Consider the following 17,460-nt stretch of genomic DNA (forward strand, 5'->3'; position numbering starts at 1 on the left):
CACAGCACCTCCCCATAAGGCTTTCCTATTAAACTCAGTCCTTTCTTGGTCCACGTTTCCTCCTAAACACTGAAGGTGTCCGCGTAGCGGAGATCTCTGCGTGGGCAGGAGTCTTCATATGAGAAGTTGACTCTAGAATGTGTGAGTCCCAGGACGTTCTGTGCACACGAGTCTTCCAGGTTAACTTTAGGACACCAGCGTTAAGAAGGAGAACCTCTGCTCTGGCTCGCAGAGTCAGGCAAGTGACCTAAACAAGTCACCTCTCTTTTCAACAAATATCCTACCTATTGGCACTGAGCACTTTTCTGAGCCTTCTTAACTCCATAACAGCCCACTCAGGGAGAAATTCCATTTCTAGAATGTAGTGCATGCATCAGCTCTAATTTTATGGATGAAGAAGTATGCCAAAGTCACACAGCGAAGACGTCTGAGACCTGGGATCAGAACAGAGCATCATGGAAAATAGGGATTGTAGTCACTTTTTAATTCTATCTATCAGCAATAAACAAATAGAGCAAGTGGTAATAAAGTTCTGCAAAGGAAAACAAACCAGGGTGCAGCACTGGAGAGAGGCATGGCACAAAAAAGACAGACTTCACATTTTATATAAAGATCAAGAAAAGCTACCCTCGAAGTGACATTTCATTTGGGCCTGGAAAGAAAGGAGGAGTGAACAGACAGCTCTCTGGAAAAGCATTCCAAGTACGACAGGAGGTACACAGGTCCTGAGGTCACACATGCCAACATAACAAAGTGAGGAGTTCTGTCATCTCCAACAGCCTGCAGAGTTGGTGACTGTCCAGAGCGGGCGGTGACTTCTCGGCTCCCATGGGTGCCAGACAGGAACGGAGACAGTTGTGTTTGTGCTACTATCATGCAACACCCACAGGGAGATAAGTTATAATAAACGTCAGTTCATTTTTCACAGTTCTGGAGGCCAGGAAGTCCAAGGTCAAGGTGCCAGCCTATGGCCATGACCTTTTTGTGCTATCACATGGCAGAAGCAAGAAGGGGATGAGAGAACAGAGGGGATCCTTCTTCAACAGCACTCGTCCCACCCACAGGGGTGAAGCCCTGATGCTATGTCACCTATTTAAAAAAAATCACCTTTTAATGTCATTGCAGTAGGAAATGAATTTCACTGAGTTTTGGAGAAGTTAGACATTCAAACCATAACCATCAGAGGGGCCACATCTTCCAGTTTGTCAATAGAACTGAATTTTTTTTTTCGTGCATAATCCCTTAGTTTATAAATCCTGGCGTGGAACTCAGAAAAAACAAACTTAATGAGAGATTAACAAATAATACAGGCAGGCTGGGCATGATCCCTGTATCTCCAGGTTTTTACCACCTCCTTGCCTATAGGAAGGCAGAGACAGCCACCCAGATGGTGGCCAAGCTGGAACCCTGGTCCTCTTTGGAATCAGAGCTACCGTGGTCATCCACCTGATCATGTAGAACACACCGGACGATCCCTAGTGGAAACAGTCGTTGGCGGCTATTATTATCCTCATTTCTGGGAACCCACACCTCCTCCCTGACTTCTGCCCTGGATTCTATCGAATGCAAGTACAGCCTTCAAAGCCATCAGCCGAACCAAGAGTTTGGTGTCAATAAAGGGTTTTTCGGGTCCTTTTTAAGGTTTTGCCATGGTCCCTAATATTACAAGACCCGTAAGCCGTGCAGATAAGAAGTCAGGATTTTTTTTACCCCCCTGGAAATATTTCTTCTGGATTTATATTTGAAACTCGTTGAATTCTCTGAGCTGTTGCAAGGACCAGAGGTAAATCAAAGAAGCAATTTATTCCTCAAAGCCAGATGTGACCTTGCATGCTCTCAGCAAGCCCGCTCTCCTGAAGGGCTGTGGCGTGAGGCTTCCACACTCCTGAGCACAGCTGCGGATTTATTGGAGCCTGATCATTAGCAAGGGGACGATCTGGGGGTGCAGGGGGGGCAGGTGGCTGATGAATCTTTCCACCTTAAGGAAATTGTGTTTTCCACCTTGTACGAGGGAGACATCCTTTAAGGTAATGAGATGGCCAGGGAAGAAATGGGAACTGAACACCCTTAAGGGAATTCTGATGGATTTCACTGACGTTTGGTTTGGTCCTTGTGATAGAAAAGTGACCTTCTGTCTCCAACCCCCACCAATCAGCATTGGTCGGGGGTCTTGCGGGGGGGTGGGGGGAAGGACCCCGTTTGTGGGTCTCAGAGCGGGACCCCTGGCCCAGCAGCATTGCCATTAGCTGAGGGCTTCTTGGATCTGCAGTGTTTCGGGTCCCAGCCACGTCAGCGCCGGGAACCCGGGGAAGGGGACCCTGCAGGCTGTATCTTACTGAATTCCCCAGATAATTCTGATGTGTGCTCCAATTTTGAGAGCCACTAATGTAGCTCATGGCGCTCTTCCCGTATTGATGTCATCTGAGGATCTTTAAAAAAAGAAGAAATTCTCAGCAACTCGGGAGGCTGAAGCAGGAGGTATCTCAAGTTCAAGTCCGGCCTCAGCTGCTTAGTGAAACCCTGTCTCAAAATCAAAAATAAAAAAAACTTCATTCTGGGGATGAAGTTCAGCAGTAGGAGCATCCTTAGGTTCAATCCCCACTACCCAAAAATAAAATTAAAATATATATATATATATATATATATATTTTTTTTTTTTTTAACTTCTGTGGGGTCTCACTCAGGCAGCCTGGCATAGACCTGGAGCAGGGTTTCTCACCTTTTTCCTATTCAAATTTTGACCTGGCTCATTCTCTGTTGTGGGGCTCTCTGCTGCACCCCTGGTCCCTACCCACTGCACCCGGAGCACCTGTTGTGACCACCAGACATTGTCTTCAGGCAGTGCCCAATGCCTCCTGTCAGGTGATCCGTCCCCCCACCTCCACACACACACGTCTGGAGCATCAGGTCTGTGGCCACAGTGGCTCCAACATGCCACTCTACGAGCACCACCCATCTGAAGTGGCCCTATCTTTTTAATTATCATGGGAAACTGCGGAGGGTGGGCGATAGCAGCTTAAGACGGTGGGTTTAGCCAGGTGCACACCTGTCATCCCAGCAGCTCGGGAGGCTGAGGCAGGAGGATCGTGAGTTCAAAGCCAGCCTCAGCAACTTACGGAGGCTCTAAGCCACTCGGTGAGACCCTGTCTCTAAATAAAATACAAAATAGGGCTGGGGATGGGGCTCAGGGGCGGAGTGCCCCTGAGTTCAATCCCAGGTACCAAAAAAAAAAAAAGAGGTGTGTGTTTAGAAGTCCTCATTCTTCCTCCCGGTGAGCTTGCTGCTGGTCAGGGCAGGCAGCCACAGGCAGGTGAAGGGGAGCTAGCTAGCCCCTCATCAAATAAAGCACAGCCTGTTCTAGGTAGCTTCCTCGTCCCCGTGACCCAATCACTTTGGGGCACCCAGAAAGAAAACAAAGGCACAAGAGGGAACTGTTGCACCCACAGGCGCTTCCCAAGTGACGGTGACTGCCTTTGCCCCACATAGCCAGTCTGGGGTCCCAGTTTGGGGAAAGATTATTACCTTTCCCATTTCAAAATCTCCCTGGGCTGAGGTGTCCTCTCTTTCTGGGATTCATGGTGACACTGACGTGCCAGGTGTGTCCTGGGCTTGTAGCCTCTGCCACAGATGTCTCTCGTGCCCATTAAGGCTCCCTTGAGCCAGGCCCTCCCTGTGCAATCTTGGAGACACCCAGAGAGATGGGTGCTATTGTACCCCTCTTTTTGTTTGTTTGTTTGGGGTGCCAAGGATTGAACTCAGGGGCACTCCACCACGGAGCCCCATCCCCAGCCCTATTTTGCATTTTATTTAGAGACAGGGTCTCACTGAGTTGCTTAGGGCCTCCCTTTTGCTGAGGCTGGCTTTGAACTCCTGATCCTCCTGCCCCAGCCTCCTGAGCCACTGGGATTACAGGCGTGTGCAAGTGCACCCGGCTATTATTGCCATCTGATAAACTAGGGAAGTGAGTGAGTCTCAAGAGGTGACAATGAGGCGCCCAGACACACAGTGGCCGAATCTATTCTGCCCCCACAGCCCCTGATGTGCATCTGCCACTCCATCCTCTGCCAGGTGTGTTAAGGGGCCCCCTCCAAGAGGCCAGCCACACAGCATCTTGGTGCAATGCAGCTGCCCCAGTCCCTCGACATATGCTCTTCCCTCATAATGAAGTGGGAGCTGCAGGCACAACCCTTTCCACGAACAGGCTTTCTAAATCCATGGGCAGCCAGAGAATCTCAGCATCTCTGTGTGTCACGGGTGTCACAGGCAAAAAACAAATGAATACCCCCATCTTCGGGGTCTTCGCGAGGACAGCAGGTGACCCCTTCCTGTACCCGCAGGTCTTGTACAGATGGAACCGACAGAGCAGCACATCTGTCATCGAGACAAATAAGACCTCGGTGGAGCTCTCGCTACCTTTCGATGAGGATTACATCATAGAGATTAAGCCGTTCAGCGACGGAGGCGACGGCAGCAGCAGTGAGCAGATTCGAATCCCAAAGATATCAAGTAAGAATCCTCTCCCAGAGACCCCCGTAGCTGTCATATCGTTCAGTGTCTTCCTCCGGAAATGTGTTAAACTTAACACTGCTGGTTTTGAATGGGTGCGTGTGCGACAGGTGCATAAATACACACTCAGGATTCTCCTCCTTTTCAAACATGTGGAACAATGTGCGAGACTTGATGATTTCAGGCATTTCTGTTTGTGTTTTTATATACATTTTTAAATTTTTTTAATGTATTTCTGTTTTTATGTGTTTTGAGCAAATCCATTCAATTCTATAGAATTGTAGAGACAGAAAGCAGGTTCGTGGTTGGCCGTGGCTGGCCAGGTAGGGGTGGAAGTTGAGTGAATATTGGGTTTTCATTTGGGGATGATGAAAAAATTTCTAGACATACATAGCAATGCTGGCCGAAGAGTGTCTAAATGGATGACAAGGCTCCGTACCCTTTAAACTAGTTAAAATGGTCACTTTTCTGTTTTGTGTATTTTGGCACAATACAAAAGAAAGATTGCTGTTAGACGTCTGAGGGGAGATGGGCACTAGCCTTTGGATTTAGCAGTCTGGAGATTAGGGGATCAGCGCAGGCTGTAAAATTTCAAGCCGTCAGTGGAGAGATGATATTTTAAATCATAATGAAAATCCTCACCACAGAGTCCTGAATTTTAGCCCTGAGTATCCTTCTGCTAAGTGCCCATAGGTTTCTCAGATGAACGAAGGACCTGCTATGTTTTATGAGTACTAAATAGCAGTCATGAATCCATGAAGCCATTTTATTGCACTTACAAAATCTGGGTACCTGAAACGCTCTTGGGCCATTTTGCTCTCCCTCTGGGTTGAGTCTTGTTCGGGCTGGATTTCGTATTTAGTATTAGTTTGTTAATATTAAAGTATTTTGATGTCAAGCAGAGGCTCCCCAAGAGCCACCTCCAGGACATAGGTGTGGTTCCTAATGGAGTTTATTGACAGCATTATTTTTCAGGGGTATGGTCTGTGGGTGATTAATGGTAGAGCATGCCGGAGGCCGGGGCTTCAATCCCTAGTACTGCAAAAATAAAAAAATAAAATAGAAAATAGATAAACCTAGGGGGATTGTATTGGAGACTTCACCAAAGAAGATTTCTAACTTTTGGTTGAAAGGTAAGTAGATGTATGGTGAGAAGTGGACGAAACCTCCACACCATGAGAACACAAGATCCGGGTTTTGCTTCTCTCTCTTTGTTAAAATCTGACCACATGCTTTTCTTAGCATTGCAAATTTTTTTTTTTCAATTTTAGGCTGCCTGATGATTCCTGTTTTTTTTTTTTTTTTTCATTCTTTACCAAAACGTGTGTTAGATGATGACATGGGTGTGGTTAGATGACATGGTAAGGATGTGACCCAGCAGAGGATCCCTTTCCTCGAGGGATTTTTTTCCTTATGTAGGTCAAAAAAGATTGGCCACTTTGAAAAAACTTCGAACGAGTCTTAGAAAATTCTTACAAAAAACATAAGACCCCTCAGAAGAGTTTTGTAAAGATTGAGATTGTTTTGTTTGGAGAAAAGTGGGCGCGTATTTAGACGGATGTGGCTTTGATTGCCAATTCAGCTGTCCCCTGACAACGCAATCTTAGACGTGGTATCTCACCTCTTTGGGTCCTGGGCTCCTCATCCATCCAATGGAGTCACAACAATACCTGGTCCCTGAGAAGCTTATATAAGATTTAAATGTCATGTTGGTCAAGGGAAAGATCAAAGTCACAAGTTCAAAGCCAGCCTTAGCAAGACCCTGTCTCTAAATAAAAAAATAAAAAGGGGGTTGGCTGGGGATGTAGCTCAGTAGTTAAGGGCCCCTGGTTTCAACCCCTGGTACCAAAAAGGAGGAGAAAAAAAGAAGAAGGGGGGGGGAGGGGAGGGGGGAGGGGAAGGGGGAGAAATTTCTTCCCACATTCCACATCCATAGCCTCATTTTACAAAAGGCCAAACAGAGTGGCAGGGATTTCCTGTCACCTGCTCCCAGGTTCCTAGCCAGGTAGCTCCAGAGGCACTGGGAGATCACATTTTTCGGGGGGGGGGGGGGAACCCAGCCACTGTGTGAAGCCCTGTGTCTCCTCCTCCCTCTTGACTTATAGTGGGAACAGATGAGATTAGACTCCAAAGACAGCAGGAAGCAGATTGACTTGGTTGCAGCCAGGTGCAGAGGGAAAAGCGTTCTCTGTAATGGTTGCAGATCTCGATCCACCACCTTGAACCCTTTTGTAGAGTTCCTTTTGCTGATGGTCCTAAGATCAGTTAGGGTGTGCATTTCTGGAAAACCTTAATGAAGATTTTTCTGGAGCAGGGGCGGGGTGTGCGACTACCTACTGGGTGGATTCCTGCTGAGTGGACTCCTTCTGTCTTTGCAGATTTCTATGCCAGAGGCTCGGGGGCTTCCACTTCGAACGCGTGCACCTTATCGGCCATCAGTACCCTCATGATCTCCCTCACAGCCAGGTCTAGTTTATGACAAACGGTCTCTAAAGGACTTGCTGTTTATACTCTAAGCAACATTTAGCTAGTTGTTTTGAAGACACCCAGTACTAAGTAATATTGTTGTTCGAGTACATCTTATTACTGGAAAAAAAAATGTTTTTTGCTTCTTTAGGAATGGTATTCTACAGTACTTCCTCAAAGCAAATCTAGCTTTGTCCTGAGGTTTCTTTGGAAACTCTGCAATGCACTGAAGACATCTGTAATATGATGTTACCAAAGCAGTTTACATATGTCCTTATATGCATATTTTTTATTATATATTTAGTGTTTTATAGAATTTTTTAAAGTTAACATATAATGTAGATATTAATTTTTTTTCCTCTGCTATAAAAAAAAATGTTACGGGCAACACAACCGTATACAATGATGATTTGAAAATACTTCCTTGAAAGAATTGGAAGCCCATCTTGGTAAATACATTGCAAATGATTTGTAGAGTTTGACAAGGCTCTGATGGCAGAAGAGCTTGGGTCTCTAACTCAAGGCTGCTGTATATAAATTACTCTCTGAATGGTTAATGCATTGAATCCAATCCTTTTGACATGTATAATATGATTTCCTGCCTTCAGGGTGAATTCTGTTGTTCAATACAACTTGAGATGGTTTTAGCAACGGTTGCAGGTCTCAAAAGCTAAACTTTCTGTCCAAGAGGTACCTTGTACAATATCCTCATACTCTCATAATATGAATTCGTCATCAGATGGTAAGACTTTCTGTTCCCTCGACTAAGTTAGCATCGTCGTCTTCGTAGTAGCATTACCTTAGACGTTAAATTTGAAGTTACCTGCCCTGTAGTAACCTAGATCCAAAGTTAACGATAGTCACCCAAGTCTTTTCAAAGGATTTAAAAAACAAAAATGATAATTTTACTCTCTTTCCATGTATCTGTTTGGAATGTGAATTTTAAAAGAAGTCATTCTCCGTCAATGGATTCATCCTCTCTTGGCACAGTTTCTTATAGAGGATACGTGTCTCTCTGTAATACTAGCGCCCTTCTTTTGAATCATAGTCATACATGCAGTTTGGAAGATTTCTCCTGTTCCAGCAAAACAGTTGCTGCCGAGAATTTTTTTTTTTTTCCTATGACTCTATAAAAGATCTTTAGTACAATTGTCTGGTATCTTGATGAATCTCCTGCTTTGCAGTCTCTAGCCTTGTTGCTTTATGAGCTTTTACCTTGTAAGTTCTCCAAAATCACACGTTGGAAAAATGACAATATCCACAAAGTCATATTCTTATGAAAAGAGCTATTTGTTACGGGGGAGGTTTTTGTAAACGGGCGTTCGTGGAACCCTAATATAAAAGGCAATGCAATTTTCTATAAAAACTTTGACTTGTAAACATCTGTCGCCTTTTCTTCTTTCTCAGAGATCTCAAAATTTGCCTGTTGTGGGTCGGGTTTTGCTTACCAATAATACAAGTTAAACTTTTTCAACCTTCTAGTTACATTCGCCAATAAAGACGTGATCAGGATTCGACCGGTGTCAAAATCAGGTAACCGGGGAAAAAAATTAGATATATATATTGTCAGTATTTCAAGCTGTGTTCCTTTCTTAGTTGGATATGGTTACTTCTGTGTTCCAGTAAAATAAAATTTAAAATCACACGCAAAAAAAAAAAATCAGCAAAATAATAAAATGAATTAAAAAAAAAATGACAACCCGGGTAGTTCCCATCCACCCTCCCCCAGTGTAAATGATATTTACCAGTGACCTAGCATATGTAATCTTTTTTTAAAAGGTATTGTTAATAAATATTCTGTCATTTGTAAAGATACTTGTCTTCTGGGAGCCTTTTTCCTGTCAGGGAATGTGTTAGCTCACCTTTGGGATCATAGAAGGACTCAAAAGTCTCTGGCCATGACCCAAAGCTGGACAACCCTTCGGAATTAACAACCCCAGAGACACCGTTTCACATCTTCTTTGGAACCAGAGACGGTTCAAATCCGCAAAGAGCCGGGTACGGTGGCTCACGCCTATAATCCCAGCAGCTCAGGAGGCTGAGGCAGGAGGATCGCAGGTTCAAAGCCAGCCTCAGCAAAAGTGAGGCGCTAAGCAACTCAGTGAGACCCTGTCTCTAAATAAAATACAGAATAGGACTGGGGAGGTGGCTCAGTGGTCGAGTGCCCCCAAGTTCAATCCTTAGTACCAAAACTAAAAAATCCACAAAGAAATGTCCTGCTGCCCCCCAACCCCTTGGCCAAAAGGATAAAGTCTAAACTTGAGCCCAGAACTCTCTTCCTCATCTAAACCAATTCAACTCCAGATCCATTCACTCTGAGCCCTCCCTAATTCTTCCTTTTGGTCTCACCTCTGTGCCTTTGGGTCCCACGGCTGCCCCTTCCCATCCTCTCTCCCACCCAAAGCTCCACCATCCTGGGGTAGGCCCCGCCCAGCTCCTCTGTGAAGCTCTCCCACACGCCTGTCCCTCGTGATGCCCTTCCTTTGAATTTGCTGCAGCCCTCCCCTCCGTCAGGAATCTACTTTGGGAAAACTCTTGTACTGTTATCTTGGATGGCAACGTCAACGCCTGTATTGTCCCCGTCTTTTCCTGGTCTGTGCACCTCGTCTTCCCGACTAGACTGTAAGCTCGCCGAGGGCAGGGAGGTCCGTCTTCTCCTCCGTGTGCCCTCCACTCGTGCCTAGCACCGTGCCTTGCAGTAAAGTACTCAGGGATGAATGGATCCAAGGGGTCTTTGAAGTAGCACTTCGCATCGCTTGCCTGCCCGTGGGCCACAGCAGACCGGCCACGGAAGAGAGTGTCATGGTGACCCTGGTGACGTGCTGCTGCGTGGTGTCGGAAGGCCTGGCTTCTCACTGTCTAGGCTTTGATGAGCTCCCTCCACCTCTAGCTTCGGCCTCTGGATCAGGTGGGTCTGATGGGGCTGAAGGAAAAGCTCCCCACAGGTACCTGCCCCCCGACTCGTCTGATCTGTTGGCTGCTGACCTATCATTCTCAGATCCCAGGAGGCTAGGAAACACTCAAGGATCGATCCTCGGACAGAGCCTTGGAGTCTGAGCAGCCAGACTGTGGGACCATCTTTGTTTCTGGTTTGCACATTCCCCTCTGCACAATACCCACGTTCTCCAGGAAGTGTCTGACCCAGTTGGTGCTCACGTAGCCCGAGCACCTTGGTCACACTGAGCCTGCACATATCGAGAAAAGTAGTTTTGGTTAAGGAAAGTTGGAAATGATGTTTGCAGAAGTTGGGGAAATAGATGGTTCTGAACAACTGACTTTCAAGGGGAGGTCTCAGGCATGGCCCCGAGTGATACTCTCAGATAGAATGTGTCACCCGCTGAGGTTTGTTGTTGGTTTTTCTTTTCCCTGAATGAAGAACACTGGGGAAATTCTGCTTTGCTTATTTAACGTTTTGAGACTCTCACCCTTATCCTCTCCTCTGTATGTAATCCACCTGTGACTCAACTCTGTAGAAGGACATTCTGTTCTGACAGATGGCTGGATTCTCTCAATGCATCTTGCTCTGACAGAGCCTGCACGCCCCGGGTACAGACCAGAAGATGGGGAGGACGCCCTTGGTTCCTCGGGTAAGCCCTGAATTCTCCCAGCCTGGGAAGGGGCCGTTGCCATAAGCATTTAACCAGACAGAATGAGTGAGTTATCGTTACTGTCCAAATTTGGGTTGGCAGGAGATAAGTTGAATCCCTACAAACCTTTCCCCAGTTACACCAGCTCTTCCTTGCTGAAATGTGCTCAAAGAATGCTGTTAGTCAAACCATGGACATGTCACACAATAATACAAATAACAGAGAAGAGATCTTTAAAAAAAAAAAAAAAAAGTCGATGACATAAGAGATCTGAAATTGCAAGTCTAAGGGACTTAAGTATGGATGCGATTAAATGTGATATGCCCCATCTCTCTAAGTTGGGGTTCTCTCTACCCATTCTTACCGACTGTTAGGAATAACTCAGACTACGCCAGGAGATCCATGTGTCTTCACGAACAAATAGTGGCGTCTTTGATTTTTATTTTCCTAGTTGTCCAAGTGTCTTTTACTCCAACCCATGAGAGATGCAAATTTGGGTCCCTCTTTTTTATTTGTGAATTAGAGGCCAAGAGCGGATAGCAGAGGAAGCCCAAAGAAACACAGATAGGTAGGAAGTCAGGACTAGATTTTGAAACCGTCTGGTACATTTCAACACCTAGAAGTCGATATTTAGTGATTGACAAGATGGAAGAAGGGACGAGGCCCTGAAGTTGAACTTGAACTTCAGTAGACAGTGCATTTCATGGCACAGGAAACAGAGGAAGGTAGGACTCTAGGTTTTTATATTTGATAAACAAATAAAGACAGAGTCATGCCCACATAGCCATAAGAAAGGAATCCTATACAAACTGTTGAAAAATGGCCGGTTTCTGGGCACAGTGGTGCACACCTATGATTTCAGCTACTCAGGAGGCTCCGACAGGAGGCTCCTTAAGTTGGAGGCCAGCTCAGCAACTTAGCAAGACCCTGTCTCAAAAGAAAAGTTACAAAAGGGTCCGGAGTGTAGCTCAGTACAGGCAGGAGGCCCTGGGTTCAACTACTAGTACCACATGAAAAGAAAGGAAGGCAGGAAGGTAGGTGATCGGGGCTAGACTGAGCACCCAGGTGTAGAAGTCTTGCAGAGAGGGCCCACAGCGCTCAGGTGTAAGTGGACTTTCTACTCTGAAGTGGACTAGCGGGGCTGTTGCTCTGTCCTTGACTGCAAATTGTGTTTTCTGCTTGGTGTACTTAGAGTGCACTTAGAGTGTACCCAGGGACTTTAGAGTTGCACCGAGTGACTTAGAGCTGATTTTTCAAACTTAGGATACTCTGCAAGTGTTGGGATTGACAGAATGAATAAAAGAAGCCCGGTTAAACTCGATTTCAGATTTTTTTAAATGTCTACTTTTTCAGTATAACGATGTCACGCATGCAATATTTACCGGAAATTCAAATGAAATGTGATCTGGTCCTCCTCGCTATGTATTTGCCAAACCTGCCATCTTATGCGGGGGGGGGGGGGAAGATGCACCCTGGCTGACTAATTTCTAACCCAATATCCAGGGGTCTTGCTGAGCTCTTAAGCTGCAAGGGGGAGGCATGAGGTTTGCTGTCTTTTCAATTTCACTTACCGGACTCTCTTTCTGCCTTTCCTTGGATGAGGGGAATGTGTGAGAGATTCTGAGAACCAGGGCTCTGAGGTTCCTCTGAGAACAGAGAGAATTAAGACAAAAAGATGTTTCCAGAGCAAACGTGCAGATTTTGACATGACCAGGAGGTTTAAAAAGGGAGCTGAGGGCGGGGCACGGTGGTCCAAGCCTGGAATCCCAGCAGCTCCCGAGCGGGTCGGAGGACAGGTGTGCTAGGGTGACCAGCAGATGTGTCCTGAACGGAAAGAAAAGACTGAAGTAGGTCAGTTCAGGTCAGAGGCTACTGCACCAGTCCCAGCCCAGAGGTCAGACAATAATGTGCACAGACAAGAGAAAGAAAAACAGAAAAACGCCCCTCTTCAGTGTTTGGACAATTCACTGCCGTCCCTGTTAAACACTCCTCATTCTGAATCACACTCACATTCACATCTATTACCTAAAGCACAGGGTGACTGAGAGAAAATAAGATGGAAGTTCAATATGGAATTCTAGAGAAGTCTGCGGCCTCCTGGAACTTGGTTTATGGGCAGTAGAAGCGCACAGGGCTACAGAGTCCCGGTCACAGAGATCCCTAGGCCACCCTTAGGTCCTGTTCTCAAGAAGCTTTTCACCTTGGCCCCCATCAAAGAGTGTTTTCAGGGCTCTGTTCCCGCTTCCAGAAATCGACTTTTTCTTGAACAAATGAGCACCGGGGGTTTATGAATTCCACTAACAGATGGCCCTGACACAGACAAGTCTCATCCGGAAAATGTTTGGATTTTTAATCAGGACGTTCTTTGCGGAGAGCATTCTTCCCTGGGCTGCGTAAATAGCTTGAGCCCCCCCCCCCGGGCATTTCAGGGAGGTTCAGGGGCTTCAACTGTTAGCAATTGGGAACTTCAGCACCCCCACCCCACCCCCCACAACCCCCCCTACACACACTCCTGCTGTGATGTGCATCCAATTTCAAGTTCAAGGAAAGAGGCTGGGCTGGAGTCTTGCAAAGGATGTTTTGGAGAGAGACCCCGAGGTTGGTTCTGATCCCGTGGCTGTAAAGCGGGGGGGGGGGGGGGGGGGGAGTCCCAGGGCACCCTGAAGGTTTTTTAGATATTTATTTCTTAGGTCATCTGGCAGATAAATCCTTCCTGTAGCCAGTGTGTCCAAGGACAATTAACTAGGGTAGGAAAAGAGAGCCCTGTCTCTCTAATCTTGTTGGGGAGAGGGAGAAGAAGAAGAAGAAAATCTGTCCATTTTAAATAAACAGTAAGTGCTATATTCAAAAGATAAACTGGGAACAGTGTAGCCCCCCCCGCAAAAGTTAGCCGCTTCTGAAGTCTGACCCCTCTTATACCATACAGCAATTTGGAGGGGGATTGGGGATTGAATTCAGAGGCACTGAGCCACATCCCCAGCCCATTTGGAAAAGTATTTCATTGAGGGACAGGGTCTCTGCTAAGTTTCTCAGGGTCTCGCCAAGTGGCTGAGGCTGACTTTGAATTTGCGATCCTCCTGCCTCAGCCTCCTGAGCCGCTGGGCTTACAGGAGTGTGCCCCTGTGCCCGGCCCTGTTCTGGGAACCGAGGATTAAAAAAAGATGCATTTCTCCTGTGCACTGTGTGCTGAGAGCTCACAGTCTAGTGGAGAGCAATCTCCTCCCGTGGGTACCCGCTCTGAGGCTGGCATGGAGGCCGAGAAGGAGAATCCAGAGACAGTGTCCACCAGCTGTGCTTCTGAAGGCTTCCCAGGGAGGTGGTTATGGGGCTGGGGGGCTGCCAGGGTGGGGGAAGCGCGGGGCAGGTCCTTGTGACTTCACCAGGAAGAATTTGAGCGAAATGCACAATAGTAAACAAAACGTTTAATAGAGAGAGTGAAGGGAGAGAGTTATGTCCAGCACCAACTGCCTCAAATTGAGGACAGCAGGGTGCTCACAGGTCTGAGTCCTGCGTTCTTCCTGCCTTGATTTGCCCGTCTCCCCTAAATCGTACCCTTCGGCTAGGCCCCAGCCACTTCCTCTGTGAGGGCCTGGACCCAGGGTGGTTACGACATCGTTGGTCGCAAGAGATAACGACGTCACTTATCTGAAAACCACAGCGTCCCCTGAGGAGCCCCTCAGCTCTCAGGAGCCACAGCTGGGGTCTGGATGTAGGAGACCCCACGTGTCTGACACTCACCTGTTTTAGTGAGGGCCCCGGGACCTTAACAATCCCCTCCAGGGGTCCCAGTTCTCTGCAGCCTGGGGAAGGCTGGGCACTGCAGACCTCATGTCCCAGCGCCTGCCTGTTCAGAGAAGGCCCCCCACGGCTTCAGTTGTCCAGCTCCTGGGTGCTTCTGGGTGCCCAGGTCTGTAGTCCACTTTCAACGTGGGTGAGGCACAGAGTCACCCAGGGCAGCGAATCTCCAAGTGTGATCCCAAGACCCACGGCATGAGGGGTACCGGGGAGCTGGTGGGCAGTGCAAATTATCAGAGCCTGTCCCAGACCTCCTCCTTCAGACCTGAGGATGGGGCCCGGTCTTCAGGATTTTAATGACCCTCCAGGTGACTCCGATGCTTTCTTTATTTATATATTGTGGTACTAGCCATTGAACCCAGGGGCGCTCTACCACGGAGCCACATCCCCGGCCCTTTTTATTTTCAGACAAGGTCCCGCTGATTGCCGAGGCTGGCCTTGAACTCGCGATCCTCCTGCCTCAGCCTCCCGAGTCAATGGGATGACAGGTGTGCACCACGGTGCCCGGCGGATGCTTGCTTACAACTCCTGATCTAAGGTGTTCACTAAAAATAGTTTTCTGGACACCTTCCAGGGATCCTGGGTCAGATGGCGGGGGGCAAACCCTTGGTAAATGACTACAGCACATCCCTAGGCTCGGCCTTCCTGCTCCCTAAAGCAGGTCTCATCTTTTCACCTGAACCTGGCATTCACCTCCTCACTATGCCAGTTTCTGCCTACGGACCTCGCTCAACGTCTGTGAGTGCCTCTGTTGAATGGGGGCATTGATAAGGTGACTAGAGGCCACACAGGCTTGTCAAGGTGACAGAGATATTTCCTTGATATTTCCAGAATATTAATGCTACCTTCAAGAGCAGGGTGATGTTTTCACATCAGTTTGCCTCAAAGGATGCTCCCTGGATCAGGCCGCTGGGGCTTGAGAGAGTCTGTTTGGTTCTCTCTCTCACATGCACATGCCTGCTCCTTGAGCAAAAGGGATTCTAGAAGTCCAAGAAAAAAGCCCTCAAAAATGGGCAGCTCCCGATTGCTATGGGAAAGACAGTTGTCTGAATCCGGATTCGTGATTGACTTTAGGCCCATGTCCTTCCTGAGATTTTCAGCTCAGTGTTGTTATTTTCTTCTGAGGCAAGGTCTCGCTAAGTTGCTTCGGGCCTCGCTTAGTTGCGGAGGCTGGCCTCAAGCTTGGATCCTCCTGCCTCAGCCTCCCAAGCCGCTGGGATTTGAGGCATGCGCCCCTTTCGCCCTGCTGAGGGCTCCTTAAATGCTGAACACGTCTTCGCGGAAGAAGCAGCCGTCCCTGTTCTCATGGGCCAGAACGTGGTGCAAGTCCTTCCAAGAAGGCTCCAAGGAATCAGAACACGGAATTTTCCAAGACCTCACATCCAAGCCCTTCCACGAAACTTATGACTTCCGTCTCTGTGGCACTGGAACCCGCTTTCTGCAAAAGGAAACATCCCCTCCTTAGATGTCTCTGAGCAAACACCTCATCTCTCCAAACTCTTTATGATTCAAGTGATTTTAAAAAATAAAAATAGAGTGACTGTTGAAGAAACTATAGAAAAGTAGGGAGAAGAGAAAAATAAAACCTACCCATCACCCACCGCTGTCTCTCCCAGCACCTTTGATACGCATCAAGCATTCTGTACATTTTTTGTGACTAAGACATAGGGCTGCCCAGTTTTCCTTATTTTTGGTGCTGGGGATTGAACCCCCAGACCTCAGCCTCGCTAAGCATGCAGTGTATACCCCAGTCATCAGGCGGCTTTGCAAATTTATTTCTTTCTCTGTAACATAATGTGGTATCTTAAATATGGATATATGTTCTTTGGCTTTGTGATCGCTCATATTCTTCCACTGTCCGTTACAATATTCCCCTCAATTTGGACATTTGTTATGCACAGTTTGGGCTCCAACATAATGCAGATAATTGGAAAGTCTGGAACCTTCTAAGAGTGGATGGCCCTCTCCTCCTCCTCCTCTTACCCCACACACAGCCTCACCTAATTTAAAGGTTTACAGTTGAGCTCGCTCGGGGAGCAACTCTCTGGTTAGATAGAAAGCAGACTCTAATAAATTAAAAGCTCAGCATAAGTTTATCTGTTTGTTTTTTTCTTAAATAAGTGCCCCCTGATTTTGTCACCTTGTAAGGTCACCTGATCTCCTTGCTTCACTGTCTCTTGAATGTTCCTCTTTCGAACTGAGGTCTGAGCAAGCCCTTGCTTAACCAGAGCTCTGGGGTGGCAGAGATCCCCCAGGTCCCCAGTCGTTGGGCACCCAGAACCGAGCTCTGCGCCAGCTACCGTCGTCGGTCCTCTGAATCCCTGAATCCTGCATCTGCGGGTCCAACCAACTCCAGAACAAAAATCTTTGAGGAAAATTTAAAAAAAAAAAAAAAAAATCCTGCGTCTGTCCTGAACCTGTATGAACTTGGCTTTCTTTGTCGTTTCTCCCTGAAGAGCGCAGTGTGACCGTTTCCTGCCTAGCAGTTGCACAAGATCAGGCACTAGGCTTGAAAGGATGCACACAGGTTCTGTGCAAATACCGCCCCCTTTGATATAAAGGATTTGAACATCTGTGACTTTTGCAATCCACAGTGAGCCTTGGAGCAAATCCCCCGTAGACACTGACAGCAGCAGAATTGAAAGTAGAGGGTTCCCTTCTCACTCGCCGGTCACTTCTTGGTGGTCACTGCCAATAACACCGGGGGGTCCCCTTGTTCTGGTAGCAGAGGCCCCAAGAGTAGGACAGAGGGCTTTTGCCTTTGGAGATAGAGGTTGGGTCCCTGCCGCGTGTCATTCAGCTGTGGCCAGCCCCAGGAGCACTGTGGTTGGGAATCTAGGCCACAGGGCTGATCGCACGAGACCACACAATTCTCTCTCTCTCTCTCTCTCTCTCTTCCTCTTGAAAACAGACAGGGAGATCAACGAAGTCAAAGATAGAGTGCAACAGGGTAATAGAAACGTGATTCACCACAAAGATGCTGAGATACTTCACCTGGGGAAAGGATGTGTTCATCTGAAGATTATGGGCTGAGGTTGTGGCTCAGCGGTACAGAGCTTAGGGCGCTCATCATGGGGTGGGACCTTAATGAGACAGCAGTGAACCT

At 47.4% G+C, this 17,460-nt stretch overlaps 2 protein-coding genes across 7 annotated transcripts in view; one reads left to right on the forward strand and one right to left on the reverse strand.

The window, feature by feature from the left end:
- Cntn4 (contactin 4) overlaps nt 1-7,315 on the forward strand; it is a 432,714-nt gene extending 425,399 nt beyond the window's left edge. For both annotated transcript variants that reach the window (XM_071605984.1, XM_071605985.1), the window contains exons 21-22: nt 4,338-4,506; nt 6,885-7,315. In XM_071605984.1, the coding sequence (XP_071462085.1) occupies nt 4,338-4,506; nt 6,885-6,985 (270 nt within the window). In that variant the 3' untranslated portion in view covers nt 6,986-7,315. The remainder of the gene's footprint in view (nt 1-4,337; nt 4,507-6,884) is intronic.
- The window catches only part of Il5ra (interleukin 5 receptor subunit alpha), a 41,486-nt gene continuing 24,568 nt past the window's right edge, over nt 543-17,460 (reverse strand). For 3 of the 5 annotated variants that reach the window (XM_027931868.3, XM_027931866.3, XM_027931867.3), the window contains one exon: nt 13,967-15,792. In XM_027931868.3, the coding sequence (XP_027787669.3) occupies nt 15,706-15,792 (87 nt within the window). In that variant the 3' untranslated portion in view covers nt 13,967-15,705. Of the gene's footprint in view, nt 1,090-11,870; nt 12,384-13,966; nt 15,793-17,460 lie in introns of those variants that run through there. The other 2 variants (XR_011705570.1, XR_011705569.1) reach the window with 2 other exon arrangements.

This window comes from Marmota flaviventris, chromosome 20, assembly GCF_047511675.1.
Source record: "Marmota flaviventris isolate mMarFla1 chromosome 20, mMarFla1.hap1, whole genome shotgun sequence".
NCBI lineage: Eukaryota > Metazoa > Chordata > Mammalia > Rodentia > Sciuridae > Marmota > Marmota flaviventris.